General features: G+C 32.0%; 1 protein-coding gene across 1 annotated transcript in view; it reads right to left on the bottom strand.

The window, feature by feature from the left end:
- LOC143245850 (uncharacterized) overlaps positions 1-21247 on the bottom strand; it is a 53223-nt gene extending 31976 nt beyond the window's left edge. Inside the window, exons 1-4 of the mRNA XM_076492104.1 lie at positions 21059-21247; positions 16500-17441; positions 8276-8384; positions 4439-4555 (exon numbers count right to left, since the gene is read on the bottom strand). Of these exons, the coding sequence (XP_076348219.1) occupies positions 4439-4555; positions 8276-8384; positions 16500-17419 (1146 nt within the window). The 5' untranslated portion in view covers positions 17420-17441; positions 21059-21247. The remainder of the gene's footprint in view (positions 1-4438; positions 4556-8275; positions 8385-16499; positions 17442-21058) is intronic.
- Positions 21248-24163: the final 2916 nt, after the last annotated feature.

Genomic DNA, 24163 nt, shown 5'->3' with positions numbered 1-24163 from the left:
CTAACACCAAACATAACTATGATGTTTTACCACTAACACCAAACATAACTATGATGTTTTACCACTAACACCAAACATAACTATGATGTTTTACCACTAACACCAAACATAACTGTGATGTTTTACCACTAACACCAAACATAACTATGATGTTTTACCACTAACACCAAACATAACTATGATGTTTTACCACTAACACCAAACATAACTATGATGTTTTACCACTAACACCAAACATAACTGTGATGTTTTACCACTAACACCAAACATAACTATGATGTTTTACCACTAACACCAAACATAACTATGATGTTTTACCACTAACACCAAACATAACTATGATGTTTTACCACTAACACCAAACATAACTATGATGTTTTACCACTAACACCAAACATAACTATGATGTTTTACCACTAACACCAAACATAACTATGATGTTTTACCACTAACACCAAACATAACTATGATGTTTTACCACTAACACCAAACATAACTATGATGTTTTACCACTAACACCAAACATAACTATGATGTTTTACCACTAACACCAAACATAACTATGATGTTTTACCACTAACACCAAACATAACTATGATGTTTTACCACTAACACCAAACATAACTATGATGTTTTACCACTAACACCAAACATAACTATGATGTTTTACCACTAACACCAAACATAACTATGATGTTTTACCACTAACACCAAACATAACTATGATGTTTTACCACTAACACCAAACATAACTATGATGTTTTACCACTAACACCAAACATAACTATGATGTTTTACCACTAACACCAAACATAACTGTGATGTTTTACCACTAACACCAAACATAACTATGATGTTTTACCACTAACACCAAACATAACTATGATGTTTTACCACTAACACCAAACATAACTATGATGTTTTACCACTAACACCAAACATAACTATGATGTTTTACCACTAACACCAAACATAACTATGATGTTTTACCACTAACACATAACTATGATGTTTTACCACTAGCACAAACATAACTATGATGTTTTACCACTAACATAAACATAACTATGATGTTTTACCACTAACACCAAACATAACTATGATGTTTTACCACTAACACCAAACATAACTATGATGTTTTACCACTAACTATGATGTTTTACCAAACACCTAACATAACTATGATGTTTTACCACTAACACCAAACATAACTATGATGTTTTACCACTAACACCAAACATAACTATGATGTTTTACCACTAACACCAAACATAACTATGATGTTTTACCACTAACACCAAACATTAGTCTAAACATGAAATCATCATTAGTACAACACAAAGTAAAGTTGGAACTGGAGTAAGGAGATAGATAAGGACCACAGTTGGTCTAAACATGAAATCATCATTGGTACAACACAAAGTATTGTTGGAACTGGGTCTGGAGTAAGGAGACAGATAAGGACCACAGTTAGTCTAAACATGAAATCATCATTAGTACAACACAAAGTAAAGTTGGAACTGGAGTAAGGAGACAGATAAGGACCACAGTTAGTCTAAACATGAAATCATCATTAGTACAACTCAAAGTAAAGTTGGAACTGGAGTAAGGAGACAGATAAGGACCACAGTTAGTTTAAACATGAAATCATCATTAGTACAACACAAATTAAAGTTGGAACTGGAGTAAGAAGACAGATAAGGACCACAAACAGAAAACAGTTGGATAATAAAATAATAACTTCTTAAAAACACCTCCATTAATGACCATAAAGTATGTTCCAAAAATATAACAATCAGTGGTGACTTTAAAATCACCTCAGACTTGGAAGTTTACAGTATAAAAATATTTAACAAATACCCTAACCATCTTACTATACACATTGATAGTATGGTACCATCTCCATAATAATATACCAGAACATGAGAGTTATAACAATTGTTACTGATAACAACAGGCAGAAAAGTCACATCTCAAAACAGTGGTGATATAGCAAAAGTATGCATTTTAACACTTACATTGGGACAACCCCACCTTCAAAAAAGTAAAAGTCTGAGACATTTGATGAGAACACAGATTTAATAAGCTGATGTTGTACAGATCATAACCAAGTAAGAATGATGATAATGATATAACATGAGAACATCCTGTCAGTAAAACATTCACACTCCTCACCTGATATAATTAATATTAAATAATGATGTAACATAAGGACTTCATGTCAGTAAAACATTCACACACTGCACCTGATATAATTAATATTAAATAATAATGTAACATAAGGACTTCATGTCAGTAAAACATCCACACACCTCACCTGATATAATTAATATTAAATAATGATGTAACATAAGGACTTCCTGTCAGTACAACATCCACACACTGCACCTGATATAATTAATATTAAATAATGATGTAACATAAGGACTTCCTGTCAGTACAACATCCACACACCTCACCTGATATAATTAATATTAAATAATGATGTAACATAAGGACTTCCTGTCAGTAAAACATCCACACACTGCACCTGATATAATTAATATTAAATAATGATGTAACATAAGGACTTCCTGTCAGTACAACATCCACACACCTCACCTGATATAATTAATATTAAATAATGATGTAACATAAGGACTTCATGTCAGTAAAACATCCACACACTGCACCTGATATAATTAATATTAAATAATGATGTAACATCAGGACTTCCTGTCAGTAAAACATCCACACACCTCACCTGATATAATTAATATTAAATAATGATGTAACATAAGGACTTCCTGTCAGTAAAACATTCACACACCTCACCTGATATAATTAATATTAAATAATAATGTAACATAAGGACTTCCTGTCAGTAAAACATCCACACATCTCACTTGATATAATTAATATTAAATAATAATGTAACATAAGGACTTCCTGTCAGTAAAACATCCACACATCTCACTTGATATAATTAATATTAAATAATGATGTAACATAAGGACTTCATGTCAGTAAAACACTCACACACCTCACCTGATATAATTAATATTAAATAATGATGTAACATAAGGACTTCATGTCAGTAAAACATTCACACACCTCACCTGATATAATTAATATTAAATAATAATGTAACATAAGGACTTCATGTCAGTAAAACATCCACACATCTCACCTGATATAATTAATATTAAATAATAATGTAACATAAGGACTTCATGTCAGTAAAACACTCACACACCTCACCTGATATAATTAATATTAAATAATGATGTAACATAAGGACTTCATGTCAGTAAAACATTCACACACCTCACCTGATATAATTAATATTAAATAATAATGTAACATAAGGACTTCATGTCAGTAAAACATCCACACATCTCACCTGATATAATTAATATTAAATAATGATGTAACATAAGGACTTCCTGTCAGTAAAACATCCACACACCTCACCTGATATAATTAATATTAAATAATAATGTAACATAAGGACTTCCTGTCAGTAAAACATCCACACACCTCACCTGATATAATTAATATTAAATAATAATGTAACATAAGGACTTCCTGTCAGTAAAACATCCACACACCTCACCTGATATAATTAATATTAAATAATAATATAACATAAGGACTTCATGTTAGTAAAACATCCACACATCTCACCTGATATAATTAATATTAAATAATAATGTAACATAAGGCCTTCCTGTCAGTAAAACATTCACACACCTCACCTGATATAATTAATATCCAGATTTAACTACCTAAGGACCTCATCTGATTCTCCATCTTAGGTTATGTATAGAAAATTACAAATATGGCTTAATTAACAGTAAAATCTTGTAAGCTTGCAATTATGTCTTCATTACAAGAAATGTTCAGAAGAGATTAGTCAAGAATAAATACCTTATAAGGTTTAAAAAAGCCAAATTTTTCTAAAAAAATTATTTGCTAGAACATTTCAAAATCTTCCAAAACTGCTGATAATAAATATTTCTATTAAAAAGCTCTCACAAATTAATTTACAACAATAGTTGGGCAATGAGTGTGATTCACGAATAACTTAATTGTTGGGCTCGTAATTTTGTTACATTTAACCCATCAATGATTCTCGTAAGTGGCAAAAATAATTAAAATAAAATACAATATTAATATTTGGAATTATTGGAGAAGTTGATTATTTGTGTGACTGGACACTAAATCAAAAACACACACATAGCAATAACATACAGAAAACATACATTTAATTATCTAAATGTTTACAAGAAATTCAATAATCCAACTTACATTTAAAAAGATTAATTTTATACAACACACTACTTGGTATAATCAATATTTCTAGACAACTTGTACATTTAGAGAAACACGTTTTACATAACAATAAGAATAACACTAGATCAAAACATGAATGACAAATACATCTCTTATGTCTTACCTCAGTCCTAAGTTCTCCTAATCTCTGGTCAAGTGAAGTTCGACTGTTTGTTTCATCTTCAAGATCCAACTTCACACTGTCTAGTTCATCCTGGTGATCTGTTTTGATTTGAGTAAGCTAAAGTAACAAGTAATACAAAATCATGACTGAACGGAAGGTAAGTTAGAGTAACAAGTAATACAATCATCACTGAACTGAAGGTAAGTTACAGTAACAAGTAATACAATCATCACTGAACTGAGGGTCAGTTACAGTAACAAGTAATACAATCATCACTGAACTGAGGGTAAGTTACAGTAACAAGTAATACAATCATCACTGAACTGAAGGTAAGTTAGAGTAACAAGTAATACAATCATCACTGAACTGAGGGTAAGTTACAGTAACAAGTAATACAATCATCACTGAACTGAAGGTAAGTTACAGTAACAAGTAATACAATCATCACTGAACTGAGGGTAAGTTACAGTAACAAGTAATACAATCATCACTGAACTGAAAGTAAGTTACAGTAACAAGTAATACAATCATCACTGAACGGAAGGTAAGTTACAGTAACAAGTAATACAATCATCACTGAACTGAAGGTAAGTTAGAGTAACAAGTAATACAATCATCACTGAACTGAGGGTAAGTTACAGTAACAAGTAATACAATCATCACTGAAATGAAGGTAAGTTACAGTAACAAGTAATACAATCATCACTGAACTGAGGGTAAGTTACAGTAACAAGTAATACAATCATCACTGAACTGAAGGTAAGTTACAGTAACAAGTAATACAATCATCACTGAACTGAGGGTAAGTTACAGTAACAAGTAATACAATCATCACTGAACTGAAAGTAAGTTACAGTAACAAGTAATACAATCATCACTGAACGGAAGGTAAGTTACAGTAACAAGTAATACAATCATCACTGAACTGAGGGTAAGTTACAGTAACACACAAGATCATGACTGAACTGAAGGTAAGTTACAGTAACAAGTAATACAATCATCACTGAACTGAAGGTAAGTTACAGTAACAAGTAATACAATCATCACTGAACGGAAGGTAAGTTACAGTAACAAGTAATACAATCATCACTGAACTGAGGGTAAGTTACAGTAACACACAAGATCATGACTGAACTGAAAGTAAGTTACAGTAACAAGTAATACAATCATCACTGAACGGAAGGTAAGTTACAGTAACAAGTAATACAATCATCACTGAACTGAAGGTAAGTTAGAGTAACAAGTAATACAATCATCACTGAACTGAGGGTAAGTTACAGTAACAAGTAATACAATCATCACTGAAATGAAGGTAAGTTACAGTAACAAGTAATACAATCATCACTGAACTGAGGGTAAGTTACAGTAACAAGTAATACAATCATCACTGAACTGAAGGTAAGTTACAGTAACAAGTAATACAATCATCACTGAACTGAAGGTAAGTTACAGTAACAAGTAATACAATCATCACTGAACGGAAGGTAAGTTACAGTAACAAGTAATACAATCATCACTGAACTGAGGGTAAGTTACAGTAACACACAAGATCATGACTGAACTGAAAGTAAGTTACAGTAACAAGTAATACAATCATCACTGAACGGAAGGTAAGTTACAGTAACAAGTAATACAATCATCACTGAACTGAAGGTAAGTTAGAGTAACAAGTAATACAATCATCACTGAACTGAGGGTAAGTTACAGTAACAAGTAATACAATCATCACTGAAATGAAGGTAAGTTACAGTAACAAGTAATACAATCATCACTGAACTGAGGGTAAGTTACAGTAACAAGTAATACAATCATCACTGAACTGAAGGTAAGTTACAGTAACAAGTAATACAATCATCACTGAACTGAGGGTAAGTTACAGTAACAAGTAATACAATCATCACTGAACTGAAAGTAAGTTACAGTAACAAGTAATACAATCATCACTGAACGGAAGGTAAGTTACAGTAACAAGTAATACAATCATCACTGAACTGAGGGTAAGTTACAGTAACACACAAGATCATGACTGAACTGAAGGTAAGTTACAGTAACAAGTAATACAATCATCACTGAACTGAAGGTAAGTTACAGTAACAAGTAATACAATCATCACTGAACGGAAGGTAAGTTACAGTAACAAGTAATACAATCATCACTGAACTGAGGGTAAGTTACAGTAACACACAAGATCATGACTGAACTGAAAGTAAGTTACAGTAACAAGTAATACAATCATCACTGAACTGAAGGTAAGTTACAGTAACAAGTAATACAATCATCACTGAACTGAAGGTAAGTTACAGTAACAAGTAATACAATCATCACTGAACTGAGGGTAAGTTACAGTAACAAGTAATACAATCATGACTGAACTAAAGGTAAGTTACAGTAACAAGTAACACAAGATAATGACTGATCTGAAGGTAAGTTACAGTAACAAGTAATACAAGATCATGACTGAACGAAAAGTAAGTTACAGTAACAAGTAACACAAGATAATGACTGAACTGAAGGTAAGTTATAGTAACAAGTAACACAAGATCATGACTGAACGGAAGGTAAGTTACAGTAACAAGTAATACAAGATCATGAGTGAACTGAAGGTAAGTTACAGTAACAAGTAATACAAGATCATGACTGAACTGAAGGTAAGTTACAGTAACAAGTAATACAAGATCATGACTGAACTAAAGGTAAGTTACAGTAACAAGTAATAAAAGATCACGGCACATTAGAGTGACATGTAAAAAATACCTTATTTTAAAAGTTTCTTTTGTATACAGTCTTAAGTCCATCAGTAATATTTAGTCCTATTTAATATATATTTATACTGATTTTGACGTAACTATTGAGCAGATAAAAAAGAAGGCTTTAAATGTATGAATTTCCACTTTTGTTTGGATAGGCAATGAATTGTAGTTTAGTAATATAACACTGAGTTTAAATAAACAATAATCCAAAAATGTGCATAAATCATGTGAAGTCAGTCTACTAAAACAGCATCTGAACCAAACAATGGCAGATGGATAACTAAGTTTTGGTTCAACACAAGCACAATCTTTACTACTGACTGAAAATCACCTGACATTTATGATAAAATAATGTAAGCTAATATTGTTTTTTTCACATTTGTCATAACTTGTCCATTTCAGACTGATGAAGAAATACCAACAGTTAAAGATCTATCTTTGGTCTCCCATATGTCAGCATCAATGACATCTTTCATTCAATACCAGAATCGAGCAAGATAATGAAAGACAACTCATAGGTAAGTTCTGGCATTCCATGAAAGGCCTCTTCAGAACTTACTTCTCAGGATCAAACAACAGACCAGAAATACTATTTAGAATCTGGAATGAACAAACCAAAAGGTATATGTAGGAAATGAAAACCCTGGATTTTATGGTTTTCTGTCAGAAAAGTGTACTGTTCTGGTTTTTAATGGTTTGTCAAAGTTTGATATTTACAACTTCCTTGTTCCAGAAAACAATACTTTAAAGTATAAAGACAAATTAACCGTTTATTTTGGAAACTTTGCCCCAAATGTTTAAGATCTTTCAAATTCTATTTAAAAAAAACAACAACATTTATACATCCAATATTCTGCAAATTAAGATGGCTTTCAAACAAATATACCAAATAAACTTCATAAAACAAGATGATAAAATAATAGAATGATTACATTGACTTCACAATGAACATTGATTTGAAAAATAAAATACTTTATGGTATGTTGGAATCACATGTTCAACGAACTAGATTAATCATTCAGTGCTAACTATCAAAGTTTCTAATTGTAAAATGTTCTCAACTCTGATGGAAAACAAATTTTAATACCTCCTTCAAAGTGTCTTGTTTTGACCTCTTTATATCTTCATACTTTCCTTGTAACTGAGTCAGTTCACTTTGTAGTTTCTCCACGTTTTTAACAAGTTTACTGTTTTCCCTGTAAAATATCACAACACACTTTAAACACACACAGCCAAAGTTATCATTCTTCCTACTTTAACTGTAAACTATCATCATAGTTCCTACTTTAACTGTAAACTATCTTCATACTTCCTACTTTAACTGTAAACTATCAACATAGTTCCTACTTTAACTGTGAACTATCTTCATACTTCCTACTTTAACTGTAAACTATCTTCATACTTCCTACTTTAACTGTAAACTATCAACATAGTTCCTATTTAACTGTAAACTATCAACATAGTTCTTACTTTAACTGTAAACTCTCTTCATAGTTCCTACTTTAACTGTGAACTATCTTCATACTTCCTACTTTAACTGTAAGCTGTCATCATAGTTCCTACTTTAACTGTAAACTATCAACATAATTCCTACTTTAACTGTAAACTATCAACATAGTTCCTACTTTAACTGTAAACTATCAACATAGTTCTTACTTTAACTGTAAACTCTCTTCATAGTTCCTACTTTAACTGTAAACTATCTTCATACTTCATACTTTAACTGTAAACTCTCTTCATAGTTCCTACTTTAACTGTAAGCTGTCATCATAGTTCCTACTTTAACTGTGAACTACCTTCATACTTCCTACTTTAACTGTAAACTCTCTTCATAGTTCCTACTTTAACTGTAAACTATCATCATAGTTCCTTCTTTGACCTAAACTCTCTTCATAGTTCCTACTTTAACTGTAAGCTGTCATCATAGTTCCTACTTTAACTGTAAACTATCATCATAGTTCCTTCTTTAACTGTAAACTATCATCATAGTTCCTACTTTAACTGTAAACTATCTTCATACTTCCTACTTTAGCTGTAAACTATCTTCATACTTCCTACTTTAACTGTAAACTATCTTCATACTTCCTACTTTAACTGTAAACTATCATCATAGTTCCTTCTTTAACTGTAAACTATCATCATAGTTCCTACTTTAACTGTAAACTATCATCATAGTTCCTTCTTTGACTGTAAACTATCATCATAGTTCCCACTTTAACTGTAAACTCTCTTCATAGTTCCTACTTTAACTGTAAGCTGTCATCATTGTTCCTTCTTTAACTGTAAACTATCATCATAGTTCCTTCTTTAACTGTAAACTATCATCATAGTTCTTTATTTAACTGTAAACTATCATCATAGTTCCTTCTTTAACTGTAAACTAGTATAATAGTTCCTTCTTTAACTGTAAACTATCATCATAGTTCCTTCTTTAACTGTAAACTATCATCATAGTTCCTTCTTTGACTGTAAACTATCATCATAGTTCCTTCTTTAACTGTAAACTATCATCATAGTTCTTTCTTTAACTGTAAACTATAATCATAGTTCCTTCTTTAACTGTAAACTATCATCATAGTTCCTTCTTTAACTGTAAACTATCATCATAGTTCCTACTTTAACTGTAAACTATCATCATAGTTCCTTCTTTGACTGTAAACTATCATCATAGTTCCTACTTTAACTGTAAACTCTCTTCATAGTTCCTACTTTAACTGTAAGCTGTCATCATAGTTCCTTCTTTAACTGTAAACTATCATCATAGTTCTTTATTTAACTGTAAACTATCATCATAGTTCCTTCTTTAACTGTAAACTAGTATAATAGTTCCTTCTTTAACTGTAAACTATCATCATAGTTCCTTCTTTAACTGTAAACTATCATCATAGTTCCTACTTTAACTGTAAACTATCAACATAGTTCTTACTTTAACTGTAAACTCTCTTCATAGTTCCTACTTTAACTGTAAACTATCTTCATACTTCATACTTTAACTGTAAACTCTCTTCATAGTTCCTACTTTAACTGTAAGCTGTCATCATAGTTCCTACTTTAACTGTGAACTATCTTCATACTTCCTACTTTAACTGTAAACTCTCTTCATAGTTCCTACTTTAACTGTAAACTATCATCATAGTTCCTTCTTTGACTGTAAACTCTCTTCATAGTTCCTACTTTAACTGTAGGCTGTCATCATAGTTCCTACTTTAACTGTAAACTATCATCATAGTTCCTACTTTAACTGTAAACTATCTTCATACTTCCTACTTTAGCTATAAACTATCTTCATACTTCCTACTTTAACTGTAAACTCTCTTCATAGTTCCTACTTTAACTGTAAGCTGTCATCATAGTTCCTTCTTTAACTGTAAACTATCATCATAGTTCCTTCTTTAACTGTAAACTAGTATAATAGTTCCTTCTTTAACTGTAAACTATCATCATAGTTCCTTCTTTAACTGTAAACTATCATCATAGTTCCTTCTTTGACTGTAAACTATCATCATAGTTCCTTCTTTAACTGTAAACTATCATCATAGTTCTTTCTTTAACTGTAAACTATCATCATAGTTCCTTCTTTAACTGTAAACTATCATCATAGTTCCTTCTTTAACTGTAAACTATCATCATAGTTCCTTCTTTAACTGTAAACTATCATCATAGTTCCTTCTTTAACTGTAAACTATCATCATAGTTCCTTCTTTAAATATAAACTATCATCACAGTTCCTTCTTTAAATATAAACTATCATCATAGTTCCTTCTTTAAATATAAACTATCAACATAGTTCCTTCTTTAACTGTAAACTATCAACATACTTCCTACTTTAACTGAACTATCATCATGGTTCCTACTTTAACTGTAAACTATCATCATAGTTCCTACTTTAACTGTAAACTATCATCATAGTTCCTACTTTAACTGTAAACTATCATCATAGTTCCTACTTTAACTGTAAACTATCATCATAGTTCCTACTTTAACTGTAAACTATCATCATAATTCCTTCTTTAAATATAAACTATCATCATGGTAGTTTCTCCACCAAAATTCAGTTACCCCATAATGTTTAGCTTCTCTTGACTTGCTTGTTTTGATATAGTGAGAGGGGAAACTGGTTCCCTTCTTTGAGGTAATCATGCCACATTGATAAAAGTGACCAACCTCAGATATGTGAAATTATACATTTATTGTTTACTGTAATCCTGAATTTACTAGGTGTAACTTCGTAAGATGTGAGAAACTTTGAGTCAGTGTTACAAGTCCACTATCCACAAGAAAACCTGATTTTTTACTACAGTATTTAATTAGTTAACTGGAAACTGTATAAACCTGTAAGTGATGTTATAACATCCAGAAGTAAAGAAACATCTTCTAAGATGGATGATGTATAACGTAACATGAAAGCTGAGAATGTTTTGAAACTAAGATGTTAAAACATAATATGTACAAATATTTGAATTACAAACTACATTTTGATGACAAGTGTATTAACAAACAATAATGCTAAAGTTTAATCAAATAAAACACTGTGACATAAACAAAAAACTAGAATACTTCAGCAATAACATATAAATAAAAACATTCAAGGTGACAGGTAGCAACTCAAATCAAGGTTACCTTTCCATTCGAAAGACATTCTAGTTAAATTTGTATTTCATCATTAGAGATAACAATTAAACCATGGGTCTTATCTTTATAAGCCAAACATACTTCAAAGTTCTACAATGAGGTCTAATGAATCATTTCTAATTTACCATTCAACATCTGAGTATGTATTACTCCTTCTCATGGCACCTACTAATGAAGTTGAGTATTTCAACATTTAATATGATTACAGTTACAAGGTGTTAATTTCAAATTCCTTTTACCATGCTGATACTTCACTCTTGTCTCTTTCCTAAAGATATAACAAATTTCACACAACTTTGTTAAAATATTTATACAACAAATTTCACACAACTGTTAAAATATTTATAAAACAAATTTCACACAACTGTGTTGAAATATGTATACAACAAATTTCACACAACTGTGTTAAAATATTTATACAACAAATTTCACACAACTGTGTTGAAATATTTATACAACAAATTTCACACAACTGTGTTGAAATATGTATACAACAAATTTCACACAACTGTGTTGAAATATTTATACAACAAATTTCACACAACTGTGTTGAAATATGTATACAACAAATTTCACACAACTGTGTTAAAATATTTATACAACAAATTTCACACAACTGTGTTAAAATATGTATACAACAAATTTCACACAACTGTGTTAAAATATTTATACAACAAATTTCACACAACTGTGTTAAAATATTTATACATTTCCCATTCTTAGACACCTGTTAAGTAAAGATTACTAGGATCACAATTTCAGAGATTGAAAATAGATATTTAAAGGTTTTCAAAATTTAAGCACGAAATTATCTTCAGCCACTGGCAAATGTAAAGTTTCAGGTTCTATTATTGATACACTTTAGTAAAATACACTAGCCTGTAAACATTTGAGTATCGTATCTAAGTGGTGCTTTGCTGACAAACAAGGTAATAACCAAAAAAACCAAAAGAAACAACGTTTCACATCTGCACATAAGAGATTGACAAGTTACGGATCTCTGGTCACTGGTGTGATATAAAACCTTTAATAAGTTTGACACAAGTTTCATAACACAAGTGTCTAGTTAGAAGGGTCTGTCCAATTCACTGAAGCTTAGAAAATATAAATATTAAAATATAATATAATGAAACAGAATGCAAAACCAACGATAAACAAAATTATCTAGTATAGTATGTTTATATCATGGTCTAACTTTATAACTGTAAGAACCATCTGATAATCACCACCTACATCACAGTCTAACTTTATAACTGTAAGAACCATCTGATAATCACCACCTACATCACAGTCTAACTTTATAACTGTAAGAACCATCTGATAATCACCACCTACATCACAGTCTAACTTCATAACTGTAAGAACCATCTGATAATCACCACCTACATCACAGTCTAACTTCATAACTGTAAGAACCATCTGATAATCACCACCTACATCACAGTCTAACTTAATAACTGTAAGAACCATCTGATAATCACCACCTACATCACAGTCTAACTTTATAACTGTAAGAACCATCTGATAATCACCACCTACATCAGTCTAACTTAATAACTGTAAGAACCATCTGATAATCACCACCCACATCACAGTCTACCTTAACTGTAAGAACCATCTGATAATCACCACCTACATCACAGTCTAACTTCATAACTGTAAGAACCATCTGATAATCACCATCTACATCACAGTCTAACTTTAAAACTGTATGAACCACCTACATCACTTTGTGAACAAGAGACAAAATTCATTTCTATTATCAAAATGTAATTCTAATTGTCTTTCTGTACACCCTTTTCACAACCAGATATAAAATTAGGGTTTTAAAAAAGCAAAGTTGTGACTGCACAGATTTTTAAAGAATGCAGGGGTCTTCCAGTTAGTGGATACAAACATAATAAAAAATGGCATGATGCTTATCTACTGACTTCAACACATGCACTTATACAAACATAACAATAAAAACCTGGCATGATGCTTATCTACTGACTTCAACACATGGACTTATACAAACATAACAATAAAAACCTGGCATGATGCTTATCTACCGACTTCAACACATGGACTTACACAAATATAACAATAAAAACCTGGCATGATGCTTATCTACTGACTTCAACACATGGACCTATACAAACATAACAAAAAAACCTGGCATGATGCTTATCTACTGACTTCAACACATGGACTTATACAAACATAACAATAAAAACCTGGCATGATGCTTATCTACTGACTTCAACACATGGACTTATATAAACATAACAATAAAAACCTGGCATGATGCTTATCTACTGACTTCAACACATGGACTTATATAAACATAACAATAAAAACCTGGCATGATGCTTATCTACTGACTTCAACACATGGACTTATACAAACATAACAATAAAAACCTGGCATGATGCTTATCTACTGACTTCAACACATGGACTTATACAAACATAACAATAAAAACCTGGCATGATGCTTATCTACTGACTTCAACACATGGACTTACACAAACATAACAATAAAAACCTGGCATGATGCTTATCTACTGACTTCAACACATGGACTTATACAAACATAACAATAAAATCCTGGCATGGTACTTATCTACTGACTTCAACACATGGACTTATACAAACATAACAATAAAAACCTGGCATGATGCTCATCTACTGACTTCAACACATGGACTTATACAAACATAACAATAAAAACCTGGCATGATGCTTATCTACTGACTTCAACACATGGACTTATACAAACATAACAATAAAAACCTGGCATGATGCTTATCTACTGACTTCAACACATGGACCTATACAAACATAACAATAAAAACCTGGCATGATGCTTATCTACTGACTTCAACACATGGACCTATACAAACATAAATATAAAAACCTGGCATGATGCTTATCTATTGACTTCAACACATGGACTTGTACAAACATAACAATAAAAACCTAGCATGATGCTTATCTACTGACTTCAACACATGGACTTATACAAAGATAACAATAAAAATATGGCATGATGCTTATCTACTGACTTCAACACATGGACTTATACAAACATAACAATAAAAACCTGGCATGATGCTTATCTACTGACTTCAACACATGGACTTATACAAACATAAAAATAAAAACCTGGCATGATGCTTATCTACTCACTTCATCACATGGACTTTTTTCCAGTTTTGAAGAGTCTATTTTGGTTTCACTAATACTCAGCTGGCTAGACAAACTGTTGTACGACTCATGAGATATAAACTCACAAACTAGGAAAAACAAAACATTTGACCATTACTGTATTGTGCAAAAAATATAAAGCTATTGACCTCCACACTGGACATTAGCCATAAACAATAGATAAGTTTCCCCATTGTTTAACTACTCTCACTGTTAGATACTTGTCTAACAACCAATATACAATTCAAACTTCATTCTTGATTTCATAAGAAAGATTCACATCAATCTTATCACACAATCTATAACAATTAAAAATCTTCTGCTCTACATCCACTAACCAAAACCCATACTGGTTTAATCTCTTTATATCTTCTACTTCAACATGTTTGGGGTTTGTCCCTCGCCATGTTAAACTGTCACCCCTTCATTTTATAAATACTACTATCTGTTAAAGCTATAACTTTATATTTCCAATAAACTTGTCTTGAATCTTAACAGAGATTCACATAATATCAAAAAAATCTTCATTCTAACAAGAGGTTTAACAACAGCAAGTAATCCTACATATACATTCATTTTATCTCAGCTCTCACCTCTCTCTAGTCCTACTTTAAAACTACCCTTGTAGCAGAACTAATAGATTTTGGAAACATGTCCATCCCCAATTTACTTAAGTGCAACATTTATCCATAACTTATATACATGTAGTACATCTATTTTGGCAAACTGACCCATAAATCCATCCAGTTTAATTTTACCACCAAGGGTAAGGTGTAATTGTACCCCCCGACAAAACCAAACTGAGTCCTTTCTCTTTGAACAACAAACCCCAAGCACCACATCGCTTCTAACACCAACAGTACATTTTTCAGCTAGACGTAACAATTGCTTCATAATAAATCACTAGTTCTGTCATCTAGAATGTTTTGTCTCCTTATCTAAATTATTTATTTAAAAGGGTTCAGACAGTGTTACAAGATGAAGACCTATCATATATGTATTAAGATCACTGTTTTACTGAATCATAAAAGTTGTTCTTGTTGAAGTTTATAAAAACATCCAGAATAATGACAAGACTGAAGTTTGAGGGCATGTGGACCAAAGTTTAACACTTGAAGAAGAACAGATTCCCAGTTATTTTATAATTAAATGAGTCACTGTTGGTAGCAGATCTTATCAAAAATAAGAAATGGGTTTGTTCATTACTTTTGTTTTCTTGGGTGTAGAGACAACCTTGAAGGATCACTTGTAGTCACACATAGATTTCTGTTTTAATATCTAACAAAGTCAAATGTTTGCTGTATTATTAGCACATTAAAGCCAGACGTAAAGTGTCTGGTTCTGTGTAAGATTCACACTGAAACAAAGATGTAGTGTCCACTTCAATACCACTTTTTAGAATGATATCAAAGGTATTCTGTGTCCAAGGTTTCAATTTTACAGGTAGTGTAACTGATAAATAATAAACAATATTCTAAATGTTTAACTTACTGTCTCTCAGCCAGGATGGTTTTTGTGGCTTCATCTAATCTCAACTGAAGCATCGATACCCGTTGATCTACTAACTCCTGCACTGGGCTGCATACATTTTCTATAAGCTTCTGCTCTGTTCTTGATTTTCTGTCTTTAGAATCAGAAGAAAAAGAAGAAAATGCAGAACCACTGTTATGGCTTATGCTTGTGGGTTGACTGTCTTTACTGTGAAACAGTTTGTCTAAGAATTCCAAATCCTGACTGACTGTTTGACTACTTAACTGACTTAAGGCTGTGCCTTCTGGTTTGGTCACAGATTTGTTGCAGGTACTAAACGAATCTAACGTTGTCGACAAGAAAGCAGACTCTGACGCTGGAACGTCGACAGCAGGTTTTTCTGGATGACTGACGTCTCTTTCTGCCACGACTCTTTCCCCAACAGAGGAGCTTATAGAATTAAAGTTAGATTCCTCTTTCTTGTAACCATCTCCTGTAGTTTTTTGGGTCTGTAAGAAATGAAGCTCTTTTTGTAACTTTGCATTCTCAGATTCTACCTCTTGTTTTTCTCTCTTCAGAGTATTAAGTTCCTTCGTAGCTGCCTCGAGTTTCCCACGCATGACGCGAGCCTCTTCTCGAGCCCTGTTCCGTTCAGTCCTCACCTTGCTCCACTTTTCTCTCCAATTTGCGGTACAATCTGACCACCACCTCATAGTTTTCTCCATCTGTGCTGCTCTGGCTCTGGCTTCTTCCAACTCTCTCAGTCGTAACTCTTCTTTGGCTTCCCATTCAGGATCGTAATGGTGGTGGTGGTGGTGGTGGTGAGAAGACACCGAATGCTGAGACCCGTCGATCGGCACGTCTCCTCGATCCGTCGCCTGGGAGGAAGACCCTCCACTGTGACGTTTCGCAGAGCTCGGCATGGCCGAAGAGTGAGACATCTCTGCTGCAGGTTACGTATACCTTGGACAGAAGGAATAAGGTTTTACTCTAAGACAACCGGCCTGAAATTCATAAATTTTAATGAATTTTTATGTTTGATGTTTCATCTAATTTGTAATATAAAATCTCATGACAAAATGTAACTGAGTCATAATACAAAATCCCATGACAAAATGTAACTAAGTCGTAATATAAAATCGCATGGCAAAATGTATTTAAAAATTAAATTTTTGTAGCTTTCAGACAATAAAATAAGACTTCAAAAGACAGATATAAATTTATAGATAGAAAATTATTCATGTCCTGGAATGTAAGTTTCAGTTTCACAAAACAAATACCTGAAGAAACATTGATTTACTTAAGAGAATCATAGGTCTACAGTGAGCATCAAGTGATAAGAGAAATTATTTTAGTATTCACGTTACAAATCATTAACAATAACTTTTTAGAAGATTGAGTGTAGTAGTTCCTTATCTGAAAGATAGCCTGTGGTCAACACAAAAATATTGGCCAAGATGCTAAATCGTTACAGGTATCCAACAGCAGAAAGATGAAAAGTCCTAATCAGACACGTGATGTCAGTAATAAATCATATTAGATCAGGGTTGTTTGTAATATGATAATGATGTGGTAATTAAGGGAAACTATAATTCTAACCAGTTACTAATATGATACAGTAAAATGTTATTAATGTGGTATTTGGAAAGGTCTGATAGAGTAAAATGTTATTAATGTGCTATTTGGAAAGGTCTGATACAGTAAAATGTTATTAATGTGGTATTTGGAAAGGTCTGATACAGTAAAATGTTATTAATGTGGTATTTGGAAAGGTCTGATACAGTAAAATGTTATTAATGTGGTATTTGGAAAGGTCTGATACAGTAAAATGTTATTAATGTGGTATTTGGAAAGGTTTGATACAGTAAAATGTTATTAATGTGGTATTTGGAAAGGTTTGATTCAGTAAAATGTTATTAATGTGGTATTTGGAAAGGTCTGATAGAGTAAAATGTTATTAATGTGCTATTTGGAAAGGTCTGATACAGTAAAATGTTATTAATGTGGTATTTGGAAAGGTTTGATACAGTAAAATGTTATTAATGTGGTATCTGGAAAGGTTTGATACAGTAAAATGTTATTAATGTGCTATTTGGAAAGGTCTGATACAGTAAAATGTTATTAATGTGCTATTTGGAAAGGTCTGATACAGTAAAATGTTATTAATGTGGTATTTGGAAAGGTTTGATACAGTAAAATGTTATTAATGTGCTATTTGGAAAGGTTTGATACAGTAAAATGTTATTAATGTGGTATTTGGAAAGGTTTGATACAGTAAAATGTTATTAATGTGCTATTTGGAAGGGTTTGATGCAGTAAAATGTTATTAATGTGCTATTTGGAAGGGTTTGATGCAGTAAAATGTTATAAATGTGGTATTTGGAAAGGTCTGATACAGTAAGATGTTTCAATGTGGTATTTGGAAAAGATTGATACAGTAAAATGTTATTAATGTGGTATTTGGAAAGGTCTGATACAGTAAAATGTTATTAATGTGGTATTTGGATAGATTTGATACAGTAAAATGTTATTAATGTGATATTTGGAAAGGTTTGATGCAGTAAAATGTTATAAATGTGGTATTTGGAAAGGTCTGATACAGTAAGATGTTTCAATGTGGTATTTGGAAAAGATTGATGCAATAAAATGTTATTAATTTGGTATTTGGAAAGGTCTGATACAGTAAGATGTTTTAATGAGGTATTTGGAAAGGTCTGATACAGTAAAATGTTATAAATGTGGTATTTGGAAAGGTCTAATACAGTAAGATGTTTTAATGAGGTATTTGGAAAGGTCTGATGCAGTAAAATGTTATAAATGTGGTATTTGGAAAGGTCTGATACAGTAAGATGTTTTAATGAGGTATTTGGAAAGGTCTGATACAGTAAAATGTTATAAATGTGGTATTTGGAAAGGTCTGATACAGTAAGATGTTTTAATGAGGTATTTGGAAAGGTCTGATGCAGTAAAATGTTATAAATGTGGTATTTGGAAAGGTCTGATACAGTAAGATGTTTTAATGAGGTATTTGGAAAGGTCTGATACAGTAAGATGTTTTAATGAGGTATTTGGAAAGGTCTGATACATTTAAACCTGAAATTATTGTATTTTACCAACAATAATAAAAGTGATGAACAAATTCTGACATTGAGTGACAAAGACTACAGGAGTTCAAGAACATATCTCAGGGATATTTAGAATGGGATGACAACTAGAATCAGTGACAAGTTTTCTGTTCACTGATAACTTCTATCAGGACAGGACAAAATGTCTCTTTGATGCTCTCTGAATTTTAAAATCATCACCAGGGCAGCAGGCTTTACTGGATCTTTCAAATCAAATGTTTCCTCACTAGTAATGCAAAGATCATCCTAACTTAGAAAAAGACAAAAATAAAAAGTTAGGATGGGAGTTAACAGACATCCAGACAGGTCTAGTGCACAAATAAACCCATGTTTTCCCATCAACTTAGATATCTGTAACAACTGTTTGTGACAAACTTTTGTTGTTCCAAATCTGCAAATATGGTGGTGAGTCGTTATTAAATTGCACCAACAACAAGCTGAAAAGACCTCAATTTTCCTTCTATTTGACATCCAATCAAAACAAAGAAACTCCGTCAACAAAATGCTCCAGCAAATGAGCCTTAACAGGACTAGACAGGGATCTGTAAATCCAAGTAACAAGGTCTGAACAAAGACACAAAAGAGTATTGCAACTGAAAACTATCAATCACATAACTTGGAAAGCAAGAGGACGCTGTGGTTCAACTCATCTTGCATCATGTAAGAGTTGTGTTTGTCTTCCAATATCTTTTCTAACATACAGCGATTCTGTTGGATCTTTGAACCACAAGTCAACAGTGTTGGTAAGGACGATAATCAAGCCCAATTAACTGTAACTTTAGTTGATATTTTGACCAACAACTTCTTCATGTACTGATGAGACGTGACTATCAAACGCCAACTCGTGAGCGATAATTGTTGAATTTTACATCAGCTTCAACAGTAATATGTGTACAAAATAGGCCTATATGAACAGTAACTCTTATATACAGTACATTATATAAAGACACACCACATTTGCTATTCTCATTAACAAGAGTAAACTTTGTAAAAATAAGCATTTCACATATGAATACAAACAACTGTTAGGATGACAAACTATACATTTGGAAACAAAAAAGGTAATGAATATTAAATTACCATGATTCCTATACTGCACTAGTTTCTACTATACTGAATAGTGAGACAGTCAATAAAAGCCAATATATATATTTTCAGCAGAATTTTTTTTTTTTTTTTAGAGACGGGCAGAGAAATATAAAATGCAAACCACCATTAAGCACATAACATTTGGATATAACGAAATGATGAACTACTTAGTGCTGCTGACGAGACTTCTCCATTATATTCCTCTCAATGTAACCCATTTTCAATAATAATTGATAAAATTGTTATCGTAAATCAGAAGTTAGGCTTAGCGTATCGAACAACCAAGCGGCGTAATTTTACATACGAAATAATTAAAACAACTACTTAAATTGATAGACCTTCATTTTAAATTATATATATATTCACCTTTTTTAAAGTTGCCCTCTACATCTTATTACAAGTTATGTCTCAATTCAAACTCGATTATATTTACTACTTCTAATATTGGGGTCATTGCACGTCTTTGTTGTCACTTGTCTAATTGTGAGTTTCACATAACAACGTACCACCTCCCAAACCTCCTTCATCAATCCAACTAAGCTAGGTGAGTGACCAAGGAGCCATCTGCTGGTAAATATTTCCTTTAAAATTGTGTGAAAAGTTTTCATTCAAAAATGTTTACCTACTTTACCCAGTTTGTTAAAATTAATTATAAAATGTGTAAAAAAAAACGTCTGTTGTTTATTACCAGCATTTAGGACAAATGTTTTTAAAAGCATATTTAACCTTACAGTATAGTCAGTAGAAAAAATCGTTTTAGATTAACAGTATTGTTTCGCGATATCTTAAATAAACATCATTTCGTACAGCCTTTATTTTTAATTCACATATCTCTTGAACATTGAAATAATGTATGTAGTTTTTCTTGTAATAAACTGTTGTTACAACTTAATCTCTCGTTTTCTTTCAGCCTTGTCTATTTAGTTTTAAACATTACCAAAATTAATGTTCTAGAATGGCCAAGTAGTTAAGGTGTTCGATTCGTAATCTGAGTGTAGCAGGTTCGAATCCCCGTCACACTAAACATGCTCGCCCCTTTTAGCCATGGGGCGTTATAATGTAACGGCCAATTCCACAATTGGTTGGTAAAATAGTAGCCCAAGAGTTGGCGGTGTGTGGCGATGACCAGCTGCCTTCCCTCTAGTCTTACACTGCTAAATTAAGGAGGACCAGTGCAGATAGCCCTCGTGTAGCTTTAAGCGAAGTCAAAACAAACCAAATTTTCACCCCAGTCTTTTATATGCCTTCCAGTAATTCTGAAGACTTATAACGATAAACAAAACAGGTTTCGATACCTGTAATAAGTAGAGAACAAACAGTTTATTGTATAGGTTTGTGCTCAACAATGAAGTGAAAACTCTTTAAGTTATTTGGTGAAACGCAGCGTCAAGTTTAGGCTACGTAACGAAAAGGAATTAATAAATTTATTTTATGTTTCCACCAGTGGTTTTGCGGTAAGTGAACCACGATTGGTACAACACAGATCTATTGGCCCATTTATTTACAACAACCAGCTAATGTTTGTTACAGACGACGTTCACTTTGACAGAAGTTGCAGGTCTGAATGCACAACTAATGTTTGAACAGAAATTCCAAGACTAATATTACACATAACGTAGTGTTAGAAATAAACAAACGTACAGAATTCTTCGCTAATGGCTTGATTAAGGATAATTATTATTACAGACATTGAAAAGAATATCCCACTAAATACTTAAATGAATTCACATTGAGTTTTCACACATTTGTCATTTTCTCTCATTTCTCCATTTCACGAAATATCTAGACTATTACATCATTATAATTCTTTTAGGTATTTTAGTGCTATTTATATGAATTTTCTAAATAAAGATCACCGTTATTATTAGCAGTTCCCTCTGGTGAATAATTAGATTATAATATTAACAATATAACTTACAACATCACACTTTGTCATCTGCTACAAATGAAATTGACTACTCCCGTTGAGAAACATTTCAAATAAACTAAAAGATTAACCTATTAGTACTTTCTTAAGAATTCAACTACAATATACTCATTTCGCGCGAATTACAAATTGGTTAATATTTTTTTATTTATTAAAATGTTTTCTTTGAAATACTAAATCAGTTATCTTCGATTACGTTAATATTTAAAAAATATTTTACGTGTTACCAAATGTTTAATTTTTATGAAACTGTTGCAGTGGTTTATACTGTATGATAGATTATTTTTTATATAGGCCTAATTTAAAACACAGCTCACAACACTGCCCTCTTTCCAGAGTACTCAAAGTTCCTTCAACAATGTTATTAAGAAGTTACAACAACAGTACATTAAACTTGAATTTTCATAAGTAACAGGGAGCAACTCTTGACAGTTAAAAGCTATAATATTTCTGAATACATGTATTCACTGGCTGAAGAAGTTTGTGACATACAATGTGACAAACATTTTACTTTACAACATAAGAAATTATTTGTTTGTACTTAATTTCTGTCTAGTCACAATTCTCTCGTGATTGCTTTCTTTTTTACGTAACTTACAATATGAAGATGGGTGACTTCTTGTGGTTTTTTCATCACTTGCCATCTTGTCATCATCGGTAATCTCTTCAGATAGATGGGGATCCACTGGTGGATATATCTCCAGTAGTTTAACTTATCAAAGACAATCACAGTGTACACCTATGACTTGACCACGTACCATACTGTATTGTGGTGTGTTACCATCCTTGCTGGTACTGAAAGTTAAACAGCTAATGCTGTAAGTGTTGAGAAGTTAAGATTACCTGATGTTTGTGTGAAGTTACTTCCCAATATACAATCCTCTTATTAAATTCCAACTAGCCACATCATGTTCTCCAGCGAAACTTTACACAGTAAAGAAAACTTACAGCTTTCTTCATGAAATCCATCAATCCATCTTCTTACTTAATCAATTGAAGTAATTTCTTAGCTTTCGTTTCAGATAAAGTCTGTTAGTTTTACTAGCAATTTGTTCCACTATATAGCAGTTTATCTCGTTACATACAAAAACGAATGACCCATAACGACAGAACAGACGTTGCTCAAATAAAATCTTGAAAACTTGCCAAAAACAACATGAAATTAATAAATGTGATAGTAATTATCTTAACAAATTATTACTAATGTTTTTATTTCTTTGTAATGAAGCCACACAATGAGCTATCTGTGCTCTGCCCAGCACGCGTATGGGGTATCGAAACTCCGTTTTCAGCGTTGTAAATCGGACAACATACCGCTATGCTGCCGGAGAGATAATCAAGTTTTAAGTGCGTAACTTGTTTTTAAAGAATTTATTTTGCTATAAAAAGTGTATTTAAATTATTATAACATTCGTTTATGAATATGTTGTCGTTCGGAGATTGACGGTATTCCTTTCCAAATATTAACATTAGATTTTTAAATTTTGGATGCTCATATGTATATTCAAAGTATTCCAAAATTTTAAAAATCAGTAAATATTTTC

This window comes from Tachypleus tridentatus, chromosome 3, assembly GCF_004210375.1.
Source record: "Tachypleus tridentatus isolate NWPU-2018 chromosome 3, ASM421037v1, whole genome shotgun sequence".
Taxonomy (NCBI): domain Eukaryota; kingdom Metazoa; phylum Arthropoda; class Merostomata; order Xiphosura; family Limulidae; genus Tachypleus; species Tachypleus tridentatus.
This window is presented reverse-complemented; position numbering and strand designations above follow the sequence as displayed.